At 44.8% G+C, this 24,103-nt stretch overlaps 1 protein-coding gene across 5 annotated transcripts in view; it reads left to right on the plus strand.

Annotated features, from left to right (window-relative positions):
• IQSEC3 (IQ motif and Sec7 domain ArfGEF 3) overlaps positions 1-24,103 on the plus strand; it is a 100,589-nt gene that overhangs the window by 43,086 nt on the left and 33,400 nt on the right. For 4 of the 5 annotated variants that reach the window (XM_075756438.1, XM_075756446.1, XM_075756453.1 and 1 more), the window contains exons 2-3: positions 3,585-3,665; positions 22,113-22,401. In XM_075756438.1, the coding sequence (XP_075612553.1) occupies positions 3,585-3,665; positions 22,113-22,401 (370 nt within the window). The remainder of the gene's footprint in view (positions 1-3,584; positions 3,666-22,112; positions 22,402-24,103) is intronic. The other variant, XM_075756462.1, reaches the window with a different exon arrangement.

Here is a 24,103-nt window from a genome sequence, read left to right on the forward strand (position 1 = left end):
TGCCCCCAGTCAGGGGGAGAGCTTTCAGCACAGTCTTGGAATACCCATGTACACCTCATTTTTTTACCTGTATCAAGCAATGCCTGCTCCCCATCACCTCCCTGGTGGCTTCTCCATGGAAGTCACGGCCCCCGGAGGGAGACGCAAGTATCCCAAATGGCCTGGAGGCAGATTTCTGCCTGTGGGCGTGATCAACATCTGGTAGTGGTATGTAAGGTGCACAACTACTCCAGAGACCTTGGGATCTCAGAGGTTCAGGGGAACTCTGGTTTGGGCAGAAAATCCCAAGGTTAGTGTTAAACACACATGAGCAATCATGAGAACCACAGTCAACAGCTGACTGTGCAGCTGTCGTGCTCAGAACATACTGATTCTCTGGAGAGTATCTGTGAGATGTTTTTTCTCAAAACACCCACAGGAGACTGAGCCTAAAGTCCTGTAACTTCACACCACTCTTCCTTTCCCTGGTTCCACTTTACTTTTCTCTCTGTTTCTATCCTGATAATTGACTAGCAAAGCATTTCATCCATATACAGGCTTGTGTTTCTCAGATTTTTTGTCTGTCCTTGTTCCTTCCTCTTTTTCCCTATGTTTTTCCTCCCTGTTGTTTGCTTTCTTTATGCGTAATTAGGAACTGGAGTGGTGAATCTGCTCTTTGAATAAAAGCAGACAACAGTGTCATTCATTTAGGGAAGTGTTGAGTTTAGAAATGGCTGAAATTTGAGGTTCCACTTTTGATCATTCCATTTGGAAGCTGTTGAAGGGTCTAGAGAACAAGTTCTGTGAGGAGCAGCTGAGGGAACTGGGATTGTTTGTTGCCTCAGGGGAGACCTTATTGCTCTCTACAACTGCCTGAAAGGAGGTTGTAGTGAGGTGGATGTCAGTCTCTTTTCCCAAGTAACAAGCGATAGGATGAGAAGAAATGGCTTCAAGTTGCGCCAGGGGAGATTTAGATTGGATATTAGGAAAAAATTCTTCATGGACAGGGTTATCAAGCACTGGAAAAGGCTGCCCAGGGAAGCAATTAAGTCACCATCCCTGGAGGTGTTTAAAAGACCTGTAGATGTGGTGCTTAGGGACATGGTTTAGTGGTGGACTTGGCAGCGTTAGTTTTACAGTTGGACTTGATGATCTTAAGGGTCTTTTCCAACTTAAATGATTCTATGATTCTATGTTTTCAAAATGTTGTTACTTTTATCTGGAAGTAGGCCCCTTTTTCCCCAGTGGTTCCTGTAGAGATGAAATTTGGAAGGAAATGCCAATATATAATACTTCTGTAACCAAGCACACTGCTCAGAATGAATGCTGGGTGCTGCTGAATCAGCTGAGAGCCTTGTGCATTTCCACACTGCAGCTGATGATGTCTGTGACTCCAGGGCTGCTCTGCAGAGCCCACTGCCTTAGCACAGGTGCTCCACACCTCTCGGGCTAGCCAGCTCCTAGCATTGCTTCTGTGGGAGTTGGGCAGAACAAAGAGCTAGGTGGAAAACCTGATGGCCTCTCTGCGAGGGGCTACTTGTATAGCATGGCTGTACTAGAGATGTGGGATATGGAGTCATGGCCCTTCAGCAGCCTGCCAGGAAATCCAGGTAAAGCCCTGTAATTTGAAGAATCTTTGTCAAATCCAAGATGTTTTCATCAGATACTTTAAATTTCATGAATCAGTGTTTTTATGCAAAACCAAAATTTTATCCTGATGAATTCTAGCTGTAAGTAGAGTAACAACATGTAGGAGCTGAAGTATTTATGTAAGCCTGCTTGAACATAGACTCAAATGTGATCCCACCACTTGCTTGAGTAAAAAGACAACACGAGTAATTTATGGACACACCAGTCAGATAGGTACTTGCCACATGAGAAGTTTAAATTAGAAACAACATAGTGAGAACTAGCAATAACCAGGCTGGCAGGAGGAAGGGATGTGAGCTGGGTAGTTACAGAAATGGAAGACCAGGAGGTGAATTTGTTACTTCGCACAAACATGTCCTCTCTTTTCCAGCAGCTTGCATGTAGCAGGCAGGGACCAAGGGCATGGGCAGAGGTCAGTGAGGTAAAGCTAATGCTTTTGTCTTCCCCCTGCTGTGTTGCTCCTGCCAGTCCTGTTGTTTCTAAGGGAAGATTCTTTTTGAGAATGCATTGGAAGCCGAGGAAGCAGAAGAACTAAACAGTTTGTTATATTAAGCTAGTTGGGAGGCTGAAGGAGGTAGCTGCGAACAGTATTGTAATTGCCTGTAATTTAGCTATCTCTGTGGCCATGTCTATCAGATTTTCAGAAAGACAAAGATGATAAGATTCACATTTCAGAGTGACAGAAAGTGTGGCAAGGCCTTTGGAAGAATCTGAGATCCCATGACAAGCCAGGAGACTTAGCTTTACTGCTATGTCTCAGTTAGAAGCTTCAAAAATATTTTTAAAAGTAGATGACCCCATTTGAGCCCTGGGTGTCTGCAGTAGCACTGAGCACAGAACTCTAAGTGCTCTTCCACTGACTTGGAGACAGGGTGATTTTATGACATCTGAGGATTTAGCCTGCTTTATCTCCCCTGCTTTTCTTCTCCTCTTTTCATTTTTTTTTCCATTCCCCTAGTACTTTTCCCCCTTGACACTGTGTCTCTTTTTAGTGACTCCTTTTCATTGATGAAGGTCAGGGTGTTCAAAACTGGCTGTTGATTTGTGCTGCCTGTGACACCTCAAGGGTCTCCCTGCAGGTATCTTAAAAGGATCTCATTTTCAGAGGTGCTGAGCAGCTCTTACTGGGTTTCAATGCTGTTATAAGTGCTCAACACCCCTGAAAAACAGGCTCCTTACAAATGTTTCCAGGCAAGGGACCCAAGAACAAGTCATTAAAGATTAATGAACAGTTTTGGAAGTTTGGTCCAGGATTTCTTCCTTTGGATGAATTCTTTTGCTTTTCTTATCTAATAAACACATCTTTAGCCTTTTGTTTTACTGTTTTGCTCAGGTTTGTTACCTCTTACGATTTTGCTTTTCTTTGCTGTGATCCCTCCCTCTCATCATGATCTTAGCCCCCCTACTTGTGCTTGTTCTGTCAGTTTTCCACTACTATTTCCGGTAATGCCCGGTGCTGATGTGCTGAGGCCATTTCTGTGCTCTAGAGAGGTTTCAGGAAAAATGTCTGCAGAGTTAATTTAACCACTGTCAACAAAAAATCAATTTCTTTGCATTGCAATGCATAGGAAACATATCTAAGGAAAGACATCTAAGAAAATGTTTCTGTCCCAAAAGAAATAAAAGTTAAGAGACAGGCAAAACTGTTTTTCATGACATGTATGGGATCATGAGACAGATACTGATAGAAGGAAAACTTTTTATTCTGGCACTTTTGCCCCATTCTCTATAGCTTGACATCAGTAGTGGGACAGGTAGGGTAGAGGAATAGAATTGTCAGCCCCCCTCTCTTCTGCTCCCCACCACCTCAGAGTGCAAAACATTCATGTAATAATCTGATTTCTCTTTCAGCATCACTGGGAGTCACTGGAACAGCCCTGGGAAAGACATTCTCCCTTGAGTTTTCTGCTGAGTGAACTGAACACTGACCTGCTATGGTTTGTTTTTTCTTACAGGAATGAAACTGTTTTACACCAGTTCTGTTGCCCAGCAGCTGATGCAGAGCAGAAGCCTTCATCTCCAGACTCCTCACCAAGGTGGGAAATTGCTGCCAGCAAGACCTTTGCTTTTCCATCCCCTACTCCTTATCATCCATCACAAATCTTCCTGCCCCAGACAAAACTCACATATTATACACACCCATCCTCCTCCATCATCCCTTATGTCTCATGTCCCCAGCACTGCTGTCCCTCTCTTTTCCCTTCCAGAGATTACTGTTCATACTGTTGTGTAATTGTGTAATTGCTCACAAACCCCCTCCAGACTCCACTCACACACACCCATGCACCTCCAAAAACATACTTTCAGCCTCTCTTTGAACTTCCATCAACCCTCATCCACACCTGTACCTTTTCTTACCCTTCTGCATCACTTTGACACAGACATACACATGCTTCATTCTTCTCCTTCAAATTAGTTATCCCACATTTATAAAGTGTCTGGACACCCACCAGTATAGACCCATAACCTTTAAACTACAGCAAAAGTTGCCAAACTCAGGGTTCTGTCTCATGCCCTGAGACAGGGTGGGGGAACAGTTTCACATGTGTTGAAATGCTCTGAGCTTGCCAATGAAGGACAGTTATAGGCGGGTACAATTAACTATTACTAACTTGTATCCAGTGCAGCCAGGTGTGGGTACACTAGCAATTGTCATAGCTCTCCCTCATCAGTGAATTACATCAGTGCCAAGACCAAGGGGTCCAAGTAGCTTCAAAAATACTTGAGATGCACATACTGCATATAGCTTCCATGCTCAACCTTGTCCCTCTGTTCTTGCCATCTCCTCCTCTCACAATTTCTTACACCTCCATCTCACAGACCTACTGCTTTTTCTCATGCTTCATCACCCTTCTGTCAACAGCAAACAGGTTTCTCTTTAAAGATTTCCCTCATCACACTGCTAAAGTCTTACATCTAACCTTTGGCATCCGTATAAGAAGCCTGAGATACTAGGGAGGGTTCTGGACTGAATTGCAGTAGTGAGGCTACAGCATTTTTTAAATGGTATTTCGCTCGTTTGTTCTGCTCACTGGAACAGACTATGGTTTTCTTCCAAGGAAATTGTGAGTGCTGGACAACTGTGAAGAGGACAGGGGTGTGTGTATGTGTGTGTATGTTCAAAAGTAGGGTTCAGCCACACTTGGAGACGGGATAAAGAAGCAGGACCCCTCCTGCCCATTTGTGTATGAAGATGGAAGGATTAACCCCCATGATGTCTGTGCTGAGGGCTTTCAAGCATTAGTAGTATGCATGACAGCCTTGTGAGACATCTGCAGCTGCACCTCCGTGGCAGATGAGGAGATGCTGGCAAGGAAGAGGAGGAGACAGCAGAGGTTTCTGTAGTAGGGACAGCCACCTCTCCCTTGCATTTCTGGAGAGAGAAAGTTTTGGTTATGTATGTGCTCTATTTTGTCTGAACCGAGGTTCAATTTTGCCATAGGGTTGTATCTTCATATCCTGATCCTTGACCCTGCCCCATTCTTGTCCCAGCCTCTATCTTATTTCTGATTAGTTCCCTTAGTTTCTAGCATTTTCTTATCTTACCAGACTGTCACTCCTACAGTGTCTTAAGCTCTAGGGTCATTTTTGACATGCTCATGCCTCAGGCCTTCCTTTTGTCCCAGTGACTCCCAAAGGCCCTACCCATCCCTTGAGCCTGAGTTTTCCTGCCCTTCTTGTGCTGGGAACTTGGGGTAATTTTCTCACTTGGGGTAAACTGAAGAGGAAGCAATCATTTGTTTCAGTAATTTAACAACTTTGGCAAGTTGCATCCAAAGATGCGTCTGAGGCAGAAAAGTCATAAGTGGAGATGAATGACAATGACCCCCACAGCATGTTGCATCTTGGCCTCCAGTTAAGGGGCTTGTCATACTGATCTATGCCTGTCCGTTTTATGTCTTTTGTAGCTTGTCCCATTCTGCAGGACTCCTGCTTTCCTTACTTTTTTCCCAAGGCTTTCTCTTGTCCTCTCCATTTCCAATGCCCCCAGACCCCAATAGCAGTCCTGAATCTGTCTCTGTGTGACACAATATTCTATGTAGAGATGGAGATGGTTGAAGCCACCATGGCTATTTGAAGGTGAGAAACAGGCACTTAGCATTTTTGCTTTTTGAAAAAGAGCAGCTTTTATATGCTATCTCTCTATGTGACTGTCTTAGGTAAGAAGAATGTCCCTACTTTCTACACTGTGCCAGAAGAAAGACAGAGCACATGCAGGACTATTAAACTCACTGGTCAGCTTTATGCTGGCCAGAAAACACCTCCTAGCCTCTTCCAGGTCCTGCAGTTAGTCATGGACTTCCTTATCTGAAGTTACATATACAATGTAGTGAAGAGGACAAAAAAAATGGCAGAGAGGGAAAAACACAGGGTCACCATGGAGCTGATAGCTGTGCTGCTCTGGAATGGCTCAATACGCTGCTGGGAGAAGCTCATCAGATCATTTGCAGAGCCTGTCACTCTGCTCAAATCATGAACAGGCTCCCCATTGAACCAAGGCAGAACAAAAGTCAATCAAGACCGAAATATGTGGGTCAGACAGCCTGAATAGGCAATCAGTTCCTGGGTGTGCCAGGCATATGCCTAAATAAGCTCATCAGGGCTCCTGATGGGAGAGCCTGGGATACAGGGGCTCCCTGTGCAGCTCTCCTGAGCCCCGCTGAATGGACAGCTAGTCACAAGTGGTGCTGTGGTGAATTTGATAAACCAGCTTGGGTTTATTCTTTCTTTTCCCCCACCATGATCAGGCATTTCCCTAAATGAGATAAATCCTGTCAGAACTGATGCCACTAATAACCATCAGCCATCTAGTTTTAATTAGAGTTTGCTTCATTAATGCCCCAACTCCTTTCTGCACAGCAGATTAAATAATGTACTTGCAGCTCATTTACACAAACCCCCAAACTGCAGGGCTGAGCTGCAATCCTTTAATTAAACAGCCCGGCTGATCCCTACCGCTGCCTTGGCTCATCAGTCTAAGCCGATTAAAGAGAATAGGGACTAATAAAGAGCATAAACAGGGAAGTGACTCTCGTCTCTTCAAGGGACTTGGAGACTCCAGTGGTGATTGGCTGCTTTCTCCTTCTCTACCAGGAACCTTACCTCAGCCCACATTATTTCCTTCTGGGACCTGCAATAAAGGTTCCGCTTTCAGCAAGAACCCAGCCTTATCTTGTGGGACAGAAATCCTTTGGGAGACTGAGGGAGCATGGGCAGCAGGAGGGTAACACAGCAGGGAAGGTGAAGATCAAGGGCATCAAGGAAGTAAGAAGAGTGACTGCCTGACTGCAGGAGAGACCAGTGAGAGCAGCTGTACAGCTCAAGTGTGAGGCAGAAGGAGAAGGAAACACAGGGCATAACAGTAGGAGGTCAGCTGTCAGGAACAGTCTGGGATGAAAGTTTGTCTCTGCTTGTTGTTCGTGATGGTCATTGTTGTTCTTGTGTGGTCTTCCCTAATGTTTGTCCTGCAAGATTTCTGACTCTTTCTTTGCTACCCATCCAGCTAAAAACGCCTTGGCTTCACCTGGGTGGGAATGATTACCAACATGTCAGTGTCTACCCATTTAATAGAAGCCAGCTCAATGAGGTGGTTGTGATCATTTCCACTCGTATTGTTCTGCTTTGCTTCATTGACTGCCATAAGCAGTGCTAGCCCCCTTCTCTCCTCCAGCATATGAGTTCCTTGGTGGGGTGTTAGAGCTCCATGAGTTTAGCAAAGTGAATTTCCTATCTGGCTGCTTAGCTGGGTTGCACCAGCAATCATCAAGTCTGGTGCTGTAGGCCATGAATATTAGGAGACAGATTTGATCCCAAAATCTGCCCCTAGGAAGCCCAGAGCCAAAGTACAGTATGAAGTGGTGGCTGCAGCAGGCAGATTCCTACTGCTGAACTCTTAGGGCTTCCCCATTTCAAAGTAAGTGTAAATCCTGGACGTCGACCACTATTGTCCCCACTGGACTTGTACACCACTGGCTTCATGACCATAACACATCTTCAAGGTTGGGCTTCCACTGGGAATGCCAAAGACCAGGCTGAGGGGAACGAGGAGACTTCATGGATGGCAGTAGGAGCTAACGCTGCTCCTTTATTGAGGTGCTGATTAGACTCTGATTTAGCCAAACCCTATAATTTCATAAAGCAACTGCTCTTTTTTTTGCTGGCTTCTGCCTGTTAACGGTAGGGTTTCATTCTAGGGATCTGAATAGCTTAGTAATTGCATTTCCCTCTTCTCCCAGTCTCACACAGTGGAGACTGGCATCCCAGAACAATGACCTTAAAATGTGTCCAGCAGCAGCCCAGCTCTAACAGGATTACATACCATTTTCCTTTGTGTGAGGTAATAGGCCTGAGATGAGAAAAATTTGTTTCTATTAGAGTAATAAGAGAAAATGATGGAGTCACAATTGGAGGGAACAGTATATTCATTCAGTTGCCTTTCATAGGCTTTTTGGAGCCTGCCTCTGGCTCGCCTGCAGTGCTGAATAGGAAATCAGCAGAAAATCACCTCTGCTCCAGTGATGGGAAAAGTTATACATAAAACTTTAAGCACCTGGGGCAGGTCCACTTTGGCAATGAACATGGGGATAGCGCTGGAGGGCTGAAGGGTCATGTCACAAAGGAGACTGAATGGGTTCTGGGTACATTTGTGTGAAGGGCAGGATCAGATGCCAGATAGCTCTTTGGGAAGGGAGGATGTTCCATCTGTATTTGTGGGAGAGAGAAGGTCCTTCCTATTTGGAAGAAGCGTGAATGTGACCTGACCTGCTTTTCAGGCAAAGGAGACAGAGTCCTTCCAGGAAGAGGAGAGGTCAGAGATCTGAACAGAGTCTTTCAGAAGGGCTTGGATGCGCACTGAGCAGAAGGACTAGGGTCTGAAATATCTATGGAAACATCTATGGAAAATTTGGGCAAGCTCTGCTCATATTTTCTCATAATATTTCCTCACTTTCCAGTAGAGAGACTACTTACTGCTTAGATCAGGGTTGAAACACAATTAGTGCAACTGGCAAGTGTTTACTTCATGATTACAGACCAATTAAATTGTAACTCAGTATAGTTTAGACTTCAAACAGCTGTGTACTCATTTCTAAAGTGCCTGCTGGATTAGTCACCATCACAGATTGGTTACTGCCTGGTGTCACAGCACCAATTAGTGGTAAGGAAACATGTAAGCCATTGGCTGCATCTCCAAGCCAGCCTTCCTTGCAGTTCTGGTGAAATTCCCTCTTGCCCCACTTCTGACTTACCAAAGTACTCAACTGGAAATATGTGTTCTTGCTGGAAGAGGTCCTTTGTGCTTGTTGCTCCATTTTTGCATGTGGGAGGGTAAAAAGTGGATGGATGGATTTTGGACAGTTTGAAAACAAACCTTCAAACATCTTTCTTCCCAGCTCTCTGAGCTGCGTAAGAGCATGCTACACCCTAAGCAGCACACGGTTTAAAAACAAAATCTGATTTAATTTACTTCTGGAGGTCTGCTGTCTCTGAGTCTTCATGTCTCTACCTGAACTCTCCATTGAGCATGCGTTTGTTCTTTGTCCTATGAAGTCATGCTGGAAGGCATTGGCACAAAAGAGCTGTGAATATTATCCACTGCACAGTCACAGCATCATGTCCCTCTTTGGCTGCCCACTGCTGTAGCCCACGAGCATCTCTCCTCCCAGTATAGATTTCACTTTTCTCTTGGGTCACTCTATGTCCTTGAACAGTTAGATCCTCCTGAGAGATCCACAAGACTTTGTTTGGATGTGAATGCAATACCCCTTAAGGCTAAAGTCCATGAAGTTGATGAGAACTGAACCGCTCTCCAAGTTGATTCTGCTTTTAGATACCACTGAAGCATCTTGATAAAAAACAGGTGGGGAACGATGATTTTTCACCAGTATCAATCACTATTGAAGCATTACAGAAAAACAACTGAACTATCCAACATTTTGTCTGAACTTGTAAAAATTGACCTTGCCTGATGGAAAGAATGCAAATCCAGTTCATGAAATGGGAAATGAGCCTTTCTGGTTTAGGATTGCTGGCAGGATATTAGATATCTAATCTGGAGGTCAGTGCTTCCTCTCAGCTCACAGATACTACAGTGGCTCTGGCCCAGATGTGAAACATGATAATGATTCTAGTCTGTATCAAATCAGATCTATAACCTACCACACAAAACAGCATAACAACTCTAACTAATTGGCCCCCAGCTGGCAGTGTCAAGTGCAAGCTCCTACAATTGGTGGACCATGGAGGCTGAATTCTCCTCTGATTCTTAATGGAGAACACTCCAGGTCAGGCTTACAGCACCTGGACATACCAGTGCAAAGCAAGCCCCTACGCCCATGGTCTGTGCCTTGGTGCTCTGAGAACAAATGACTTCATATACAAAGCTCTTCAATCTGACTTCTTTCATTCATGCTAAAGTCCTCCACACCATTGTTTTTGAAAACACACAGGAGAAGTTTGAGCAACATTTCTGCTTTGTTAGCACATCCTGTTTGTGCTTCTTTTCTCATTTCTTTTCCTTATTGAGGTCACAGGCATGAAGAGAGAATTTTTTCTGCTTCTTAACAGCTCATCTACTTGTTATTCTTTCCTCCCTGTAGACTTAATAATCCTGTTCAAGATATTACGATTGGAAGTTGTGGGGATGCAGCAAACAGGCAGGGATGGGTCAGCAAAGTTCACATAAATATTCCCCAGGCTCACAGTTGTCAGAGTTTTGATTTTAGTTTGACACAGACACGTGGGCGAGGAGTAATGTCTAGACCTGGATTTGAACTCTTCCTAAGCTTGGGAGTGAGTAGATTCCTCGCTTTTTATGGGTGTTTTGTATAGTCAGGACTAGCAGCTTTAAATGCTTTGCAGGAGCCTCGGTCCAGAGCCACAAAGGTATTTAGTGCATGTAGATTTAGGGGAAATATGGAAACACAACTATAAGCAAAAAATGTTTTAGAGAACATCCTTAACATCGTAGTTACCAACTGGAGTCTCCCTGTCACATTAGTTGCTTTGTTTGCCTTTATCCACACCCTTCTTCAGGAAGGAGAAAGATGACAGGAGAGAGAGGCCAAAGGAAACCCATCTGAAGTATCCTCTTCTCAAAACTGCAAAGTTACCCATCAGACACATGTTTCGTGAGACCCTGAAGCTGTATCCAGCCATTGCCTGGCCACATGTTCTTCCAGTCCTTCCTTTTCCCCTGTTGCTTCTGTTGCAACTTCTGCCCTAGAGGAATTCGGACTTGGATTCATTTACTCTTCTCCCACATGTGACAGTGCTTGCCATTTCTTGGGCCCACAGCAGCAGTAATGTCAGTGAAAGAGAATCAATCATAGGCAACCTTACAGTTGTGGGAGCTACTTTCGAGAGCTATTGAGATCAGTTAGTTACTTTAATACTAGATGATTCACTCATGGCTTGCAGATGATCTTCATGTTCTTTCTCCTGTATTGCAAACAATTCCCTGCCCATAACATGGCAACTTCTTGTTGTCGGTGGAGTGCAACATAAACACCTGCTATATCCTGTGTTTTCTGTGTGATAATGCCTCAGAGATGCATGAGCAGAGGCTATGACAGCTTTGGAAATAGTCCTGTATCTAGCACTGGAAAATGGGCACAGACGGTTGATAAAGTAATAGCAGATGGACTGTGGTGGAGCTCACACCATTCATTCTAATCCTTTACTGGTATCATCTGACCTGATCTGCATCAGTCAAGATGCACCCACCCCCAAAATTGGGCCATTCCATATCTTTCGTACACTAAGGTGTGTTCTGTTGAACTCGACAGATGGTTTCTGTGGACCCTCTGTCTGCACACTTGTTCATGGCTTACAAGGCAGAGACAGATAAGACAAAGAGATGGAAAAAGAGCCAATGAGAAAGAAAGGGAGACAGACTCACCTCAACTAACGTAACAGTGCTACTGTAAGGAAAATGTACTGTAAGGATGGCAAATGTGCTATACAGAGAAGGAGAATGACAGGAAAGAAGGAGCAGGAAAAGTAAGAGGTTAAAAAAATAGTATAAATGAAAGAAGAAACTGGAGGGAACAAGAACATATGAACAGGAGATAAATGGCAGGTCCCTTGGCTGGAAAATTCCTGTTCATGCCAGTATTCTTTGGCAGTGACAGCAATGAGGCTGTGGCCTTTTATTACACATTTTCTTGCAGTATGATGTCAATCCAAAGGCCTTTTGTCTTTTCTGTGCTCTGCAACACTAACTGAGTCCTATGCAGGTTTATCTTCTGACCATCGCCGTGGGGCAGGCTCTGTGTTCAAATACAATAAGCTCTCCTTTTGGAAAAAACATGTCTGTGCTCCAGAGTTCCTTCTTCTGCATGTGGCCCTGGCAGGCTTTCATATGCTCCAGAAAGAACTGAAGAATCTAAGAGGCTGAAGAGGAGCGCACCGTAGAGCTGCTCAGGCCATTCTATTTGGGCTCTGCAAACAGCTAGATAGCTGAGGAAGATGGTGTAAAAAAGTTGGGAGATTTTTGGGACTTTCACCTGGCCTGTTCAAAGACTGCAGAAGAGCTGGAGACCACTCTGTCTTCTGTGAGGAAACATAATCGTGAAGAAAAGCTTCAAGAAATAAGCAGGAGCTGAGTTCAGTGAGATTTTTCTTTTGAGGCTGAGGAACCTAACTCTGGCCACACCACTTGAAAGTGTGTTCTAGTAATTTTTAACCATCTCTGGTTGGCACCTTGGTTCTTTCCACACACAGATTGTACCATCATCTCACTAGGAACTATATTTGTCTAGTGACTAGTCACCTTTGGCATGCCCCGCACTGGTATGTTGCTGTTTTTCTGTAAACAGGTTATGATGCTGTTATTATTGCCTGTGTATCTGGGTTGACTGCAATCTCCCTCATTCCATCTTTTGGGGAAAGAGTCAAGATGGGGATATGCTACCCTGTGTACGCATCACTGGTACTCTTTTGCACATGTCTGCTGGGGTGACTGGCAAAATATAACAGATGCCTGCAATTTCCCCGAATACACTAATGTGAGAGTGATAGGTCAAGATGCACAAAAATGGATGGTGCAGAATTGCATTGTGAAAAGTAATGCTGTGCTGTTGCAGCACAACTGTTACAGATTGCCTTAAAATACAGCATATTGGGCTAGATCCTCCATTGACTTTGGTGCAGTCCACTGGCATAATGCCATTTAGAACCAGCCATAGTTCTGCTTAACAACACAGTAGGATTGGTTGTGTCAAGGCAAACTCTTATTTTTCTTAATGATCTTGCCCGAAAGATCTATGTCTGAGTACAAAGTATAGGGATGAAAATAATTTTCATTCCTCGTAGGGAGGAAAAGTTTAAGTGGCCCTAGGGGAATCTGAGCTTGTATGACCAAATATGTAAGCTGCTAAGTCATCCTGTTTTCCAAATGGGAATAGAGGAACATAGAAAAGGGAGTAAGGCCTCAGGGAAGAGAAGTGACATGAAGTAGATCAGAGTATGAGTGAAGCAGCAGTGACAAAATAGGTTAGAACTCGGAAGAGTAGAGCTTTGTGCCTGCTGCACAAGGCTGTGGGGGCGTTTACTGGATTGGGGAAAGGAGGAAGGAATGCTAACCATGCTGTTTCTGTCTTGGTCTTCAGCCATAGGCCAACCCAAAACCCTAGATCTGAACACAGTGGCAAAGTTAAAATCCAGATCATATCTGCTTTTCTAAAGCTGGTGAATGGCATTGGGTCTGTCTGTATTGAGGATGGTGATTTGAAGCTGTATTACTCTATGTTGAGGAGGACCAGGACTCCTCCTTGGTTCCATGCAAGCAGTGGCCTTTTACTGGGCTGCAGCAATCACAGGAGATGAAATAACTGAGACACTTGAGAACAGAAACAAAATTTATCTGGGTTACACAAAGATATTTCTGTGAAGCTGCTCACTCACTGCCTTCAGTAATCAATTACCCTGATCCTGTAGGAAGGAACCCAGAGGTGCAACCCAGGGTCTCTCACAACAGGTGGAAAAAGAAGATCACAGAAGCCCTTGCCTAGGTCTATAAATGCCAAGAGTTGTGTGCCTCACCCAGGTCACAGGCAGCTGGAATAGGAGAGCAACGGGCTGAGGGGATATGCAAGGTTTCCTTGCCTTGTGGAAGCTCTGCTGCCTCCCAGCCCTGAATTCATCTCATTTTAGCAGTGAAATTCTATCTTCTGCATGATTGCACCGGCAGGCTTTTGTCAGCGAATTTGGTGATGTTCAAACCTGCCTCAGGGATGAGGAGCCAAGAGATCTGAGTCGAAGTGGCAGAAAGACTGCTGCCGAGAAGCCAAGTTTCTCTTTCCTGGGGTGCTGAGCGGGCAGTTACGCTAATGCAGGATGCCATCTGTTTTTTCCTTCTCTAAAAGGTCGTGTTTACCAAACATTGCAGAGGCAAGAGAGGTCTGGGGTTAAAGTAAAAGTAATTAAACCCTGCAGAGCAGGGCCCCCCTATGCCTTCACTGTCCACTTGGTGATTTTCACACCTCAGTGATAAGCACAGGTGCCCTGTCTAACACAGCCACAAGTAACCCCTTCAGCAGTGACAGGCTGTGGGACCTCCTCCTAGTCTAACCTGCAGAGGCAGCACAGCAACCAGCCTAGGGCATCGAGCACCAAGGTGCGACAGGCAGCTGAGAAAGGGGCTGTACTTCGTCAGCTGAGCCCTGTGCTCCTGCAGCTGGTGAAATGGGAGGCATGGCTGGGGAGGTGGCCCAAGTGTCATTCTGAGGTGTCACCCAGACACTCACAGGAACTATGAGAAAAAAACCTGCGCGACAACCACACCACCCCGCAGTCAGCCTTGCACCATAAACACCACTTCTCATTCAGTGGGAGCTGCCTTAGCTGTTCCAAGTCACTCTCAGGAGGAGCCTGTCTGTCTCCATGAAAAAGCAGAGGTCCTAGTCTTCAGGTGGCTGAAGTTAGTCGTGGAGAGCTTGGCCCTCAGACAGGCAGCCAGCCCAGACTGATGCCGGGACAATCATCTTTGCGCCACGAGGGCATGGGGTGCATCTGAAAAGTTTAGCATCTGTAGTGCTGTTCTGTAGCAAAAGGCACAGCAACACAACAATGTGGGAATTACACAGCGCATGGGGATCATGTTTAAATACCAAATCTGAAATGGAGGCCCTGACTTTGGCATGTTGGATCCTGTGGGACATGAGGCATGCTAGTATTATTACGTTTTCTGTCTGCTTGATGTACATCTAACCAAAAACACTTCAAGCAATGTTGAAAAGATGTTGCCTGGTACAGTCTGTGCTAAAGGATGTTAAATTTAATTGATTTCCAATATATTTACCATACTGTACTGTCAAATCTGTTTTACAGGTGTGTGTGCCAGCCTTTTTATGAAACAAGTAATATATTCTGGGATGGGTAATGAGCTTGGCTAATTATCATTAATTCCTCTGGGGTAAAACTAGTGTGAGAAGATGGCTTGATGCCACCGCTTTGCAAGGTGTTACGTGAATGTAGACAGAATCAGAATCTTGTTCCTATATTTGTCCGTGTTGGGGGAGACTGTCTGAGAAAGCTGCAGCTTGGCTGGCAGGGGATGATTTGCCAAGATCAAGTTCCAAGTTCCCTGCCTATCTGGCAGGAGAGACTTTTGCCTTCCATCATTTTCAGCATGCCCCCAGAGAGCATTGCCTCCAAGTCACCCTAAAACTTGAACTTAAAAGCAAATCAGAAGCAATTCTTTTGCACTCAGACCCCCAGCATGTCAGAAATCTCTGAACCTTGAAAAGATCCAATAATATATTATTACCAAGCCTGTCTCAGCCATTTTTTTCATTGAATTCTGATCAACCCATTCACCATATGTTATGGGTGTCCTCAGGGAACACTGAAATGAAATAAACTGAAAAGGCACTTTGGACCCTGCTAACTCAGCAATTGATTTAATTTTTTTTTCTGAGTAGAGAGAGGAAAGAGGACAGCGGAAATGCTGAAATGTCTTAAGATAGAGGGAGCACAGGTTCTTGCAGACTTGGGGTCTGGACTCCATTCTCTTGGCATTAGCTAGTGACTTCTTTTTCTAATTCTCCATGTGGCACTTTCTAAGGGTTTCTTATTTTGACATCTCTGAAGCTTTGAAGTCTCATGGCTCTCAGGCCATAGTAATGCGAATTGCTTGCAGCACTTGAGAGCAGCATATATACAATAAGCAACTGATCCTCATAAGGAGGTCTGTGAAATGGATTCATAAATTTTTGCGGTCCTTCACGACTAGTCTATGTAGTCTTTGCCTCAGTTAGAGGTCACAGTCCTACACACTGACCTTGAATACCATTAAAAATGTTTGGTAAGTTATACATGGGACACAGCAATGTAGTCTTCTCCTGGAGTGACACAGGGACACAAAGAGGAGGTGAGATCAGCACCTCACACCCATAGCTTCCTACTATCCAATTAGGTAGATCTTTTTGCATAACCATTATACTTGCCAACAGGACATCTGAGCATCCTCTTCCTGAGTGACTCGTTTCTTACACCACTGTCCAAGTCCAGAAGAGCCATTGCTATTTTTGTTACTCTATTATTGCTCTTATTTATCTGCAATAATTTTTCTTCTTGTAAGAGAGAAGGAGCGAAGAGGTGAGTTTTGTGTCTTGACCAAAAGCTATGTAGCTATGGAGTGATCAGTGAGAAAGCTCAGGTTTAATTTCTTACAGGACTAACATTACTGTCCTTGAGAAGAGTAGCTCTCCTGGCCCAAGAGCCCTGTTTAGTCACTCAGCTACCCTGCAAACACCTTTCTCAGAGCTCTGAAAATTACCTTTAGATCGTGAACTGATCCTAGTATTTGACAGCAGGGCAATGGAATGGAATGTCTGGAGCATCCAACTGCTGTGTTCCTGCCTACAGATCTAGCTTGAAATTGTCTTGAAATATTTGGGGAGAAGAGGCTGCACGTTCTTTCTCAAGTCATCAGGCATAGGAATGTTTTAGCCTGACAGTCAGGATCCAACAGGTAACCATGGTTCAGCTCCACAGCTGGCAGTTAGAAGCACAGACCCTTGTCAAGCTGGAAGCATGTGTTTCCAGCAGCAAGGAGGTGATGAGGAGTATGCGAGGAAGTGCACCATCCTGATGCTGCAGGAACTGAAAAGCAGTCAAATCTCTCCCAGGACAGAGTAGGATACAACAGCTCTGATACAACAGACATGGGGAGCTCCTACTAGTAGGAATAGGCGGATGGGCTTCTCTGGTTTGATTATTTAGTATCAGTGATTTGGGCTTTAGGTTTCCAAAGTACCAGGAAGGGAGAAAAAAGGAAGTAATAAAAAAACCCTCTACATAATACCGTTTTTCCTCTGTCACGTCCCTACATCCTCTCCTCAGTGTACTCCTTATAGAAAATCTTCCTGAGAAATCTGCACATAAAAGCTAAATATCACAAGTCTCACTTACCCGTGCTAGACAAAAATATTTATGGGTGCCTAGCTGAACTGTCTCAGTGAGAACTTTTTAACCATCCTGCTTTCTTGAAACACGAGGATTCAGGTTAGAACCCCGATATCCCTGTTTTGAAATGCCAGACTAGCTATAGTATTTTATATAAGCCCTGAGTCAGATTGTCTGTAGTCACCGTCTTTGTTAACAAAACTGGTTTCTCTCTGCAGCAGGCATATACGAGTCAGCAGCGCAAAAGTTGCAGGAGATGCCTGAAACAGGAGACATGTTTTCTACAGCAGATGAAATCTATTTGTAATAATTACTAGGCTAGTTGCTATGGGTCATAAGTCATGTAGAAACATCTAGGAAGAACAGAGCAGTTGAATTTGTAGTCTTCCTTTTTTATCTGATTGCAAGTGATTTACATTAATATCACAACTTTCAATCAAACAGAATTCAAAGACATTACAAACCTTCCTTACCTGATTGCATCACTAGCAGAAAATTGCTTCATTTATCATGCAAGAGTAGCTGTAAAAACTGTGAAAGATGGAGGTATATGATACTTTAGGACAGCAAGCGAAGAACACTGATTACAGTTGAAACTGCAGGGGTGATGTTGGGATAGAGAACTAAATTAACCTAGTTGGAGTTTGGCCAGGACATTGGGATTCACACCTTAGACTCTGCATGGGACTTCTAATTATTACAAGTGGTTAGAAAAATTTGCTCATCCAAGAAACAAAATGTGCAATAGCTGCATTCCCTTCCTTCATCCCACAGCCAGGAAGGTTGTTTGCTCACTGGCCAAGGGAAAACAAGTCAATCTCCATAATTTACTTAATAACACTTTTTTCCCCCGGAGATCTTCCATACTGTAGTGTCTATTCTTGCCCTACTTACTTTTCTTGCTATTGTTTTGTTGTTGTTGTTGTTACTATGATTACAATGGCTCCTGAGCCTTCGCTATTAACAAAAACTGTGCTCTACCAGCGCAAATCAACTGTGTCAGGACAGAGGAGAAAAATCAGGATCATTAAAGTTTTACCCTATATTTCACTGCAGCATCAGTTTTGATCTTTAGCAATGTGTTTTGTCTCTCATATGGGGGCTTCATCCATCACTGCTACTGGACAACAGAGATTAGGCCTCCCCACAACACTTGCTTAGAAACAGGTTCAAGATGGGAGTAAACCTGGGAGGAATGCAGGGTGGTAAGTGGAACTGACATTCAGGCTGCTAAGCAAACTCTGCCTTCCCTCCTTTTTTCCATTGCTTATAAGTCATTGAAGCTTACCAGCTGAAGCTGAGATTTCCCAGGTTTGGTCTCTTGCTCACAGATGAAGTAGGTTTGTCTTTTTTTTTTTTTTTGAGACTTTTTTTTCCCCACTAAGTAAAAGTGGTTCGGCCATATTTTATTTTTTTTCCCCACAAAAGGACGTGTAGAAACTATTCCCACTTCAGCATGAGTATTTGCTATTGCTTTCTGAATGGCACAACAGCCAAACCAGCAGGGGGTTAAAAAGTTTATATTTACCATAAAAACATCTAGCTGAAAAATGCCTTTGAGTGCTTCAATGGAATCTGATTTTGATTTGACGGAGTTTTGACCCTCGGAAAATTCCACACATAAGCACAATACATGCTGTATGGGTGTATTCACTGGGCTGAGAGCATGCATGGAGAAGGAAGGCAAGGTTATATGTGTATGTGTGGTCAGCTTACATCCTTACCCTAGCATATCGTCTTTAGGGGCTTCGGTTAGGCACTGCGAGCAGGAGCGCTGAGCTTGGTGGGGATTTGCACACAACTGCAACTGAACGTGTGCGCTTAGTGCTTGCAGTCTTAGGGCCCTCCTGTGTCTTGAGGAATGTCCTAAATGCCTAAATGCCAGTTGAGGTTAAAGGGGGCTTTAGGGTTGGTCCAATGCCCCCTGCCTCATTAGCCAGGGTAAGAAACAGGTCCAGTGAGAGTACCTAGGGTCACAGTCCAGTGATCAATAGGTAGGTCCATGGTGATAACGCAGGTCCAAGGTCAAGCTGAGGAGTCAGTCTGCAGGTCAGAGTCCAGATCAAGTGGGTCCATAGCCATGGAAAGGGAAAGGCTGTGACAGACCTGGAGACCAGCACTCTTACAGTGTTGCTGGGACAGGGACTGATGACCCCAGGCTGGGCTGAAAAGGGGGAACTGGAGGGGGGTGGGTATTTCTGGGCACCCCAGGTGAGGCTGGTCAGGCCGTTAAGTGCACTAAGGGCCCTGACAAGGCTTTCCAGATTGCCTGGGGAATCTTTGTGTCTGGAGGTATTCACAAGTTAACTGGAGAAGGCCCAGATTAACCTTACCTGTCTTTGAAAATGGCCCTGCTTTGAGCAGGGAGTTGGAGTAGAGACCTCCAGCCTTCCCTCCCAGCCTAGGCTATTCTGTGATTATACAAAGCCTGCTGGTTTTTCTTATATATTAGCAGTGTGTGCAGGATATCCTGTCACTATGAATGTTACTCACTCAGACTCTAAACTGTGTGTGACAGCAAACCAAATAGCATACACTATAGGTGACATACAGCCTTACAGAGCAGTGGGCCCAAATGCTGCAAACTCATACACACACACTTCACGTTCTACCATGAGCAGCCAGTGGAGACCCTCAGAAAAATAGACTTAAGCATATGTGCAAGTGTTTAGAGGACCATCATGTCAGGGAATATTTGCTGGCATTTAGAGTCCATTCGTGCTCCAAGGGAAGTCAACTAGCTCTCTAGTCTACTGCCTCAGGCCCTGATCTGCCCTAAAGAAAGTCTGCGTAGCACACTGTGCACTGTGGCCTTGACTCAGCAGAGCAATTTGGGATATATGGCTTGCTGAATCAGAGCTTATGCATCTAGCTGAAATTGCTTTGTAGGGCACAGTCCGGTTCCCACTGAAATACTTGTGAGGCTTTTGGCACGCACTTCAATGAAGGCATGATCAAATCTATGTTCACTTGGTCATCCCTTGAGCTGAGGATAAAAATTACTGCTCTGCTGGTTAAAATGAAAATGGATAGAACAGAGGCTGCCAATAAAAATGTTATGGTGAGAGCTGTAAGGGAAAAGTCTTTTATTAATGTTTCCTGCAACGTGGATGGACGTAGAACAGAAGGAATTAAAAATGGGTACATACCTTACATGTATATCTTTAGGTGTAGAAAAAAGATTGTTCAATTATATTGTATCAAGAATAGAACAAGGAAAGATTTTATAAGGTGTACAACCTAAAAGGACAGTTTTATGCCTCATTTTAATGGTGGTATTTCCTGATTGATGCGTATGCAGATATGTCATTTTAATATGCTTTGACAAAGTTGGTTATATAGCATTTATGTAAGAAAGAGACTGATTTCTTCTGTGAATTTATTTTTTAAAATCTAACTGGTGAATACATGCATATGTATAAAAGAAGAAACTTTCTAACTTTAAATCCTTCATCTTAGTTCTGAAGTTGTGGTACTGTCTTTTGCTCATCAGATTTGGAACCCTTTTAGAAACTGTGGGAATATTTCTAAATTTGATTGTTATATCTATTGAATAGAAGAGCTGCCATTGGAGATAATAAACTTCCTTTTAAGGTACTAGTAAGTATGCAAAAGTGCTCCGAGGCTTAGGAGGCAAAGTCTATTTACAGTTAGAAGACTTGGGCTCTTAAGTGCTTACAGCACTTTTGAAAATGAGACTTAAATGCTTCTAAGTAATTTGGGCACTACAGAAAATCATATCTAATTTCCCTGATTTTGCTCTGACATCAACACCAATCATGAAATGATTTGTTATCTAGATGACAGCAGAACTGGTCGTATGTGGAGCAAATCCAAGACAAAGAAATATGATTCAGAAGTGAATTAAATAATTTAATGGTGTTTAAATATAGGAGGCAGTACACATCCTTGGTTTCAATGGAATTAAATGCATTGGTTCTGTAGTAATTATTTCCAAACTAGATGTTGCTCTCAGCTAAATACTCATGCCCTGGAAACCAGTGGAGCTCTATCTGATGTACATGGTGCAGTAGAACCCAGAGTCCATGTGGACTGGCCTGCACACTCTTGGAAATCATAAATTATTCCTCTGTAGCCACTAGAAGGAAACTAATGTAACAACAAACAAACACTCTCATGGTTCATACAGTCCCCCAGAATACCAAAATCTTGTTTGCGATTGGACATTTTTTGAAACTATTCGGCAAGAGAGGTTAACGACAGACTTCCTCAGCACTTCAATGGATCAGACATATGCTAATCCCATCCTGTCCAGAGTGACATGTCAGCTGTCTTAGAGTGCGCTGTTGTCAGGCCCTGGTTTCACACAATTACTGCTGTGGCTGACAGGAGAAAAGGGTGTTTTCCTTTCTCCACAAAATTTCAGTGGCACAGCAGAGATCCTACTGTGGATGAGAAAGAAACAGCTTCTTTGATGGAAGCTCTGCAGTCTGCTACGGCTGTATTGCAGACATGCTTTAAAGGGTGAGGATCTCAGGGTTGGCTGGCTCTGTTGCATCTTTATGCTCTCCGCTCTCTAAGAGTTCCTCTGGGAGCTCTGCAACATTCAGCTGCCCCTGCACCATTTCCCACATGCCATTAGAAACTCCAGGGGAAAACTGGATCCTTAGGATCCAGGCTTCATGCCAGATGAGGCTCTGGGATGCACAGGAAGATGCTGAGCAATAGGCAGCAAGGGCACAGTGTGACTGCCAGCCGCTGGCTGCTTCAGGGAGCAGGAGAGGTGTCCGTAGGCCACGATACCCTCCTTGGCCCCTCGCCTCCAACTGCAGCACCTTGAGCAGAGGCAGCCGGGCAGCTCCAGGAGTCACAGAACTGGTTCGTATAGTGCGTGCAGCACAAGTGCCTGCTCTCAGGGAGGGAGGGACCAGAGATTTGGCTGCATCAACCTAAAGTCCTGATCCATCACTGAGAGAGACCCCTCACAGCCGAGGCTCCCTGAACATTTAAAATGCAGCTCAGTGAATGAGTATAGCGAACAACAATAAACATAATCATGAATAAAATATAATAAAAACAAATAAAAAAAGCGAAACGTTGCGTTTTGTTCACAGTGACGATCCCAGCGGTTCCACAAGCAAGAAAGCCGGGTGTGAAACGGAGGATCCGAAGGAGGCCGGCAGACAGAGTGGCCAGGAAGGCAGGTCCGACACCCTGACGCTAAAAGCCCAGCATGCGGAGCTCCAAGAAGAGCAGGCAGCGGGGTGTTCCCCTCTGGTGCAGAAGGCGAGCCTCCACCACACTGGCTCCCCAGTGAGAGTGCAGCGCAGCAAAGGGACGGCCTCGTGTTCCCATGCAGCTGCCTCCGATTATGAGCTCTCCCTTGACCTAAAGAATAAACAGGTACAGAGGCTTCCTCCTCAGGCTATGGGAGAAGGGGACGGGTGGGTGGGACTGCATTCACACTGTGGTGGGACATCTTTCAGCAAATACTTCAGCCTTTTGTCCACCTCCAGCTTTTGCCCCGCCTGAGCAGGCCTGGCCCTCTGGTTACTTGGGGCTGATGGAGGAAGTAGCTTCCCCATCTCTTGACTGCAACACCCTTTCACCCAAACCTGCTGGGCTCTGCTCCTTGTTGCCTGGGTTCTGTGGTCCCAAACGGACCCAGATACTCAGGTGTGACTGTAGGCTTAGAGGTGGGTTGTGGGCAGCAAGGAGCTGCAGCATCCAGAGATAGTGCTTTGCTCACAAGCATACAGTGCCTGTAGGGCTCCCAGCAACTGATTATCCCAAAAGACCTCCCTCATGGGAGAGGTGTGCAAGAGCCATCTTGCCCTCTTGGATCACACTGGGCAAGTCCCCAGTGCAATTCCACATTAGCCTCTTCAAAGCATGAGCTTTCAGAGGAAGTGGGGTTTATTCAATGAGTGTCCTGCACAGTGTCTACCACAATGTTTGTGTATTGCTACCATTGCTGCCTTCAATCCAGCAATGGATGCTGAAGAGACAGGCAGGTTTTCCAGGATGAGAGAAAATGATTCAATTCTTGAAGTTGCAAGCCTTGCCTCCTGTGCCCAAGGCTACAGCCTATCTATCTCCAGAGCACAAGTCTACCCATCTATAGCTGCATCTCCCAATGGGCTCCCAGCAGAGGATAGCGGGACAGGGGCTAATAGCAGCTGGCCTCCTCACTCGAAGGCAATGAGGTAGAACGCACCCTCCCTCCCTGCATCTCTGCATATTACAGCCCAGGAGAGCTGTTGTGCAAAACAAAACCTAAAGAAACATTTCTGAATTTTCCCTGGGATGGCAGCTCAGTCAGAGGCCGTTTGATACGCAGACCCTGCAGTATGTGAGATGAGGACAAGCAAGCGCTAGTGACAGTGTCTAGATTACATTCAGTGGGAGAATTCAGTGGGAGCTATTGCAGATGAAGGGTCTCAGCTAATGAGCTTTCCACAGAAGAAGCTACTGCTCCTGGGACATCTCTCTGCTACTTCCCTCAAGGCATTGCTGCTGTCCCTAAACATACATGTCAGATCAATGGCCCAGTAAATTCCTGAGCAGAAAAGAGACCTTGGCTCTTTAGCTCTGCCTTTCTCAAAATACTGCATACTGAACTCGGACAGAATTCTTGCTTCACACCAGGAAAAGAAACAAGAGAAACTAATTAACTGGCTTCACAAACTAATGTGACATATCCTCAGGGTGGGCCAGATCTTGGCTGCTATATATGGGCTTAGCCTCCTTGATGTCCTAGAGCTGCTCTGATTTGTCCTGGGGACTGTCTGTCCTGTGTTATTTCAGCTTTAAGGTCATGTTGTCCTATCACTGTTCTTGCAGCAGAGGCCAGACCTGCCCTGGATGCATGTGAGACAGAGAGACATGTTAGCTGCTCATTCATTAATTTCTGGTGCCTCACAGTACTGACCTTGCAGGGACCTAGCCTATCTCATAGGTGAAACCACTTTTCTCACAGCAAAGGGGGTTTACAGTATGTGTATTCCTCCAGCCTGATGGATGTCCTCAGTGGATTGCCTCCAGCTCTGGAAGGGGAGATTTTCAGGGAGTGAAGAGTATTAATTCTTCCAGTCTTGCACTGTAG

The sequence above is a fragment of the Balearica regulorum genome, chromosome 1, assembly GCF_011004875.1.
Source record: "Balearica regulorum gibbericeps isolate bBalReg1 chromosome 1, bBalReg1.pri, whole genome shotgun sequence".
NCBI classification, from domain to species: Eukaryota; Metazoa; Chordata; class Aves; order Gruiformes; family Gruidae; genus Balearica; species Balearica regulorum.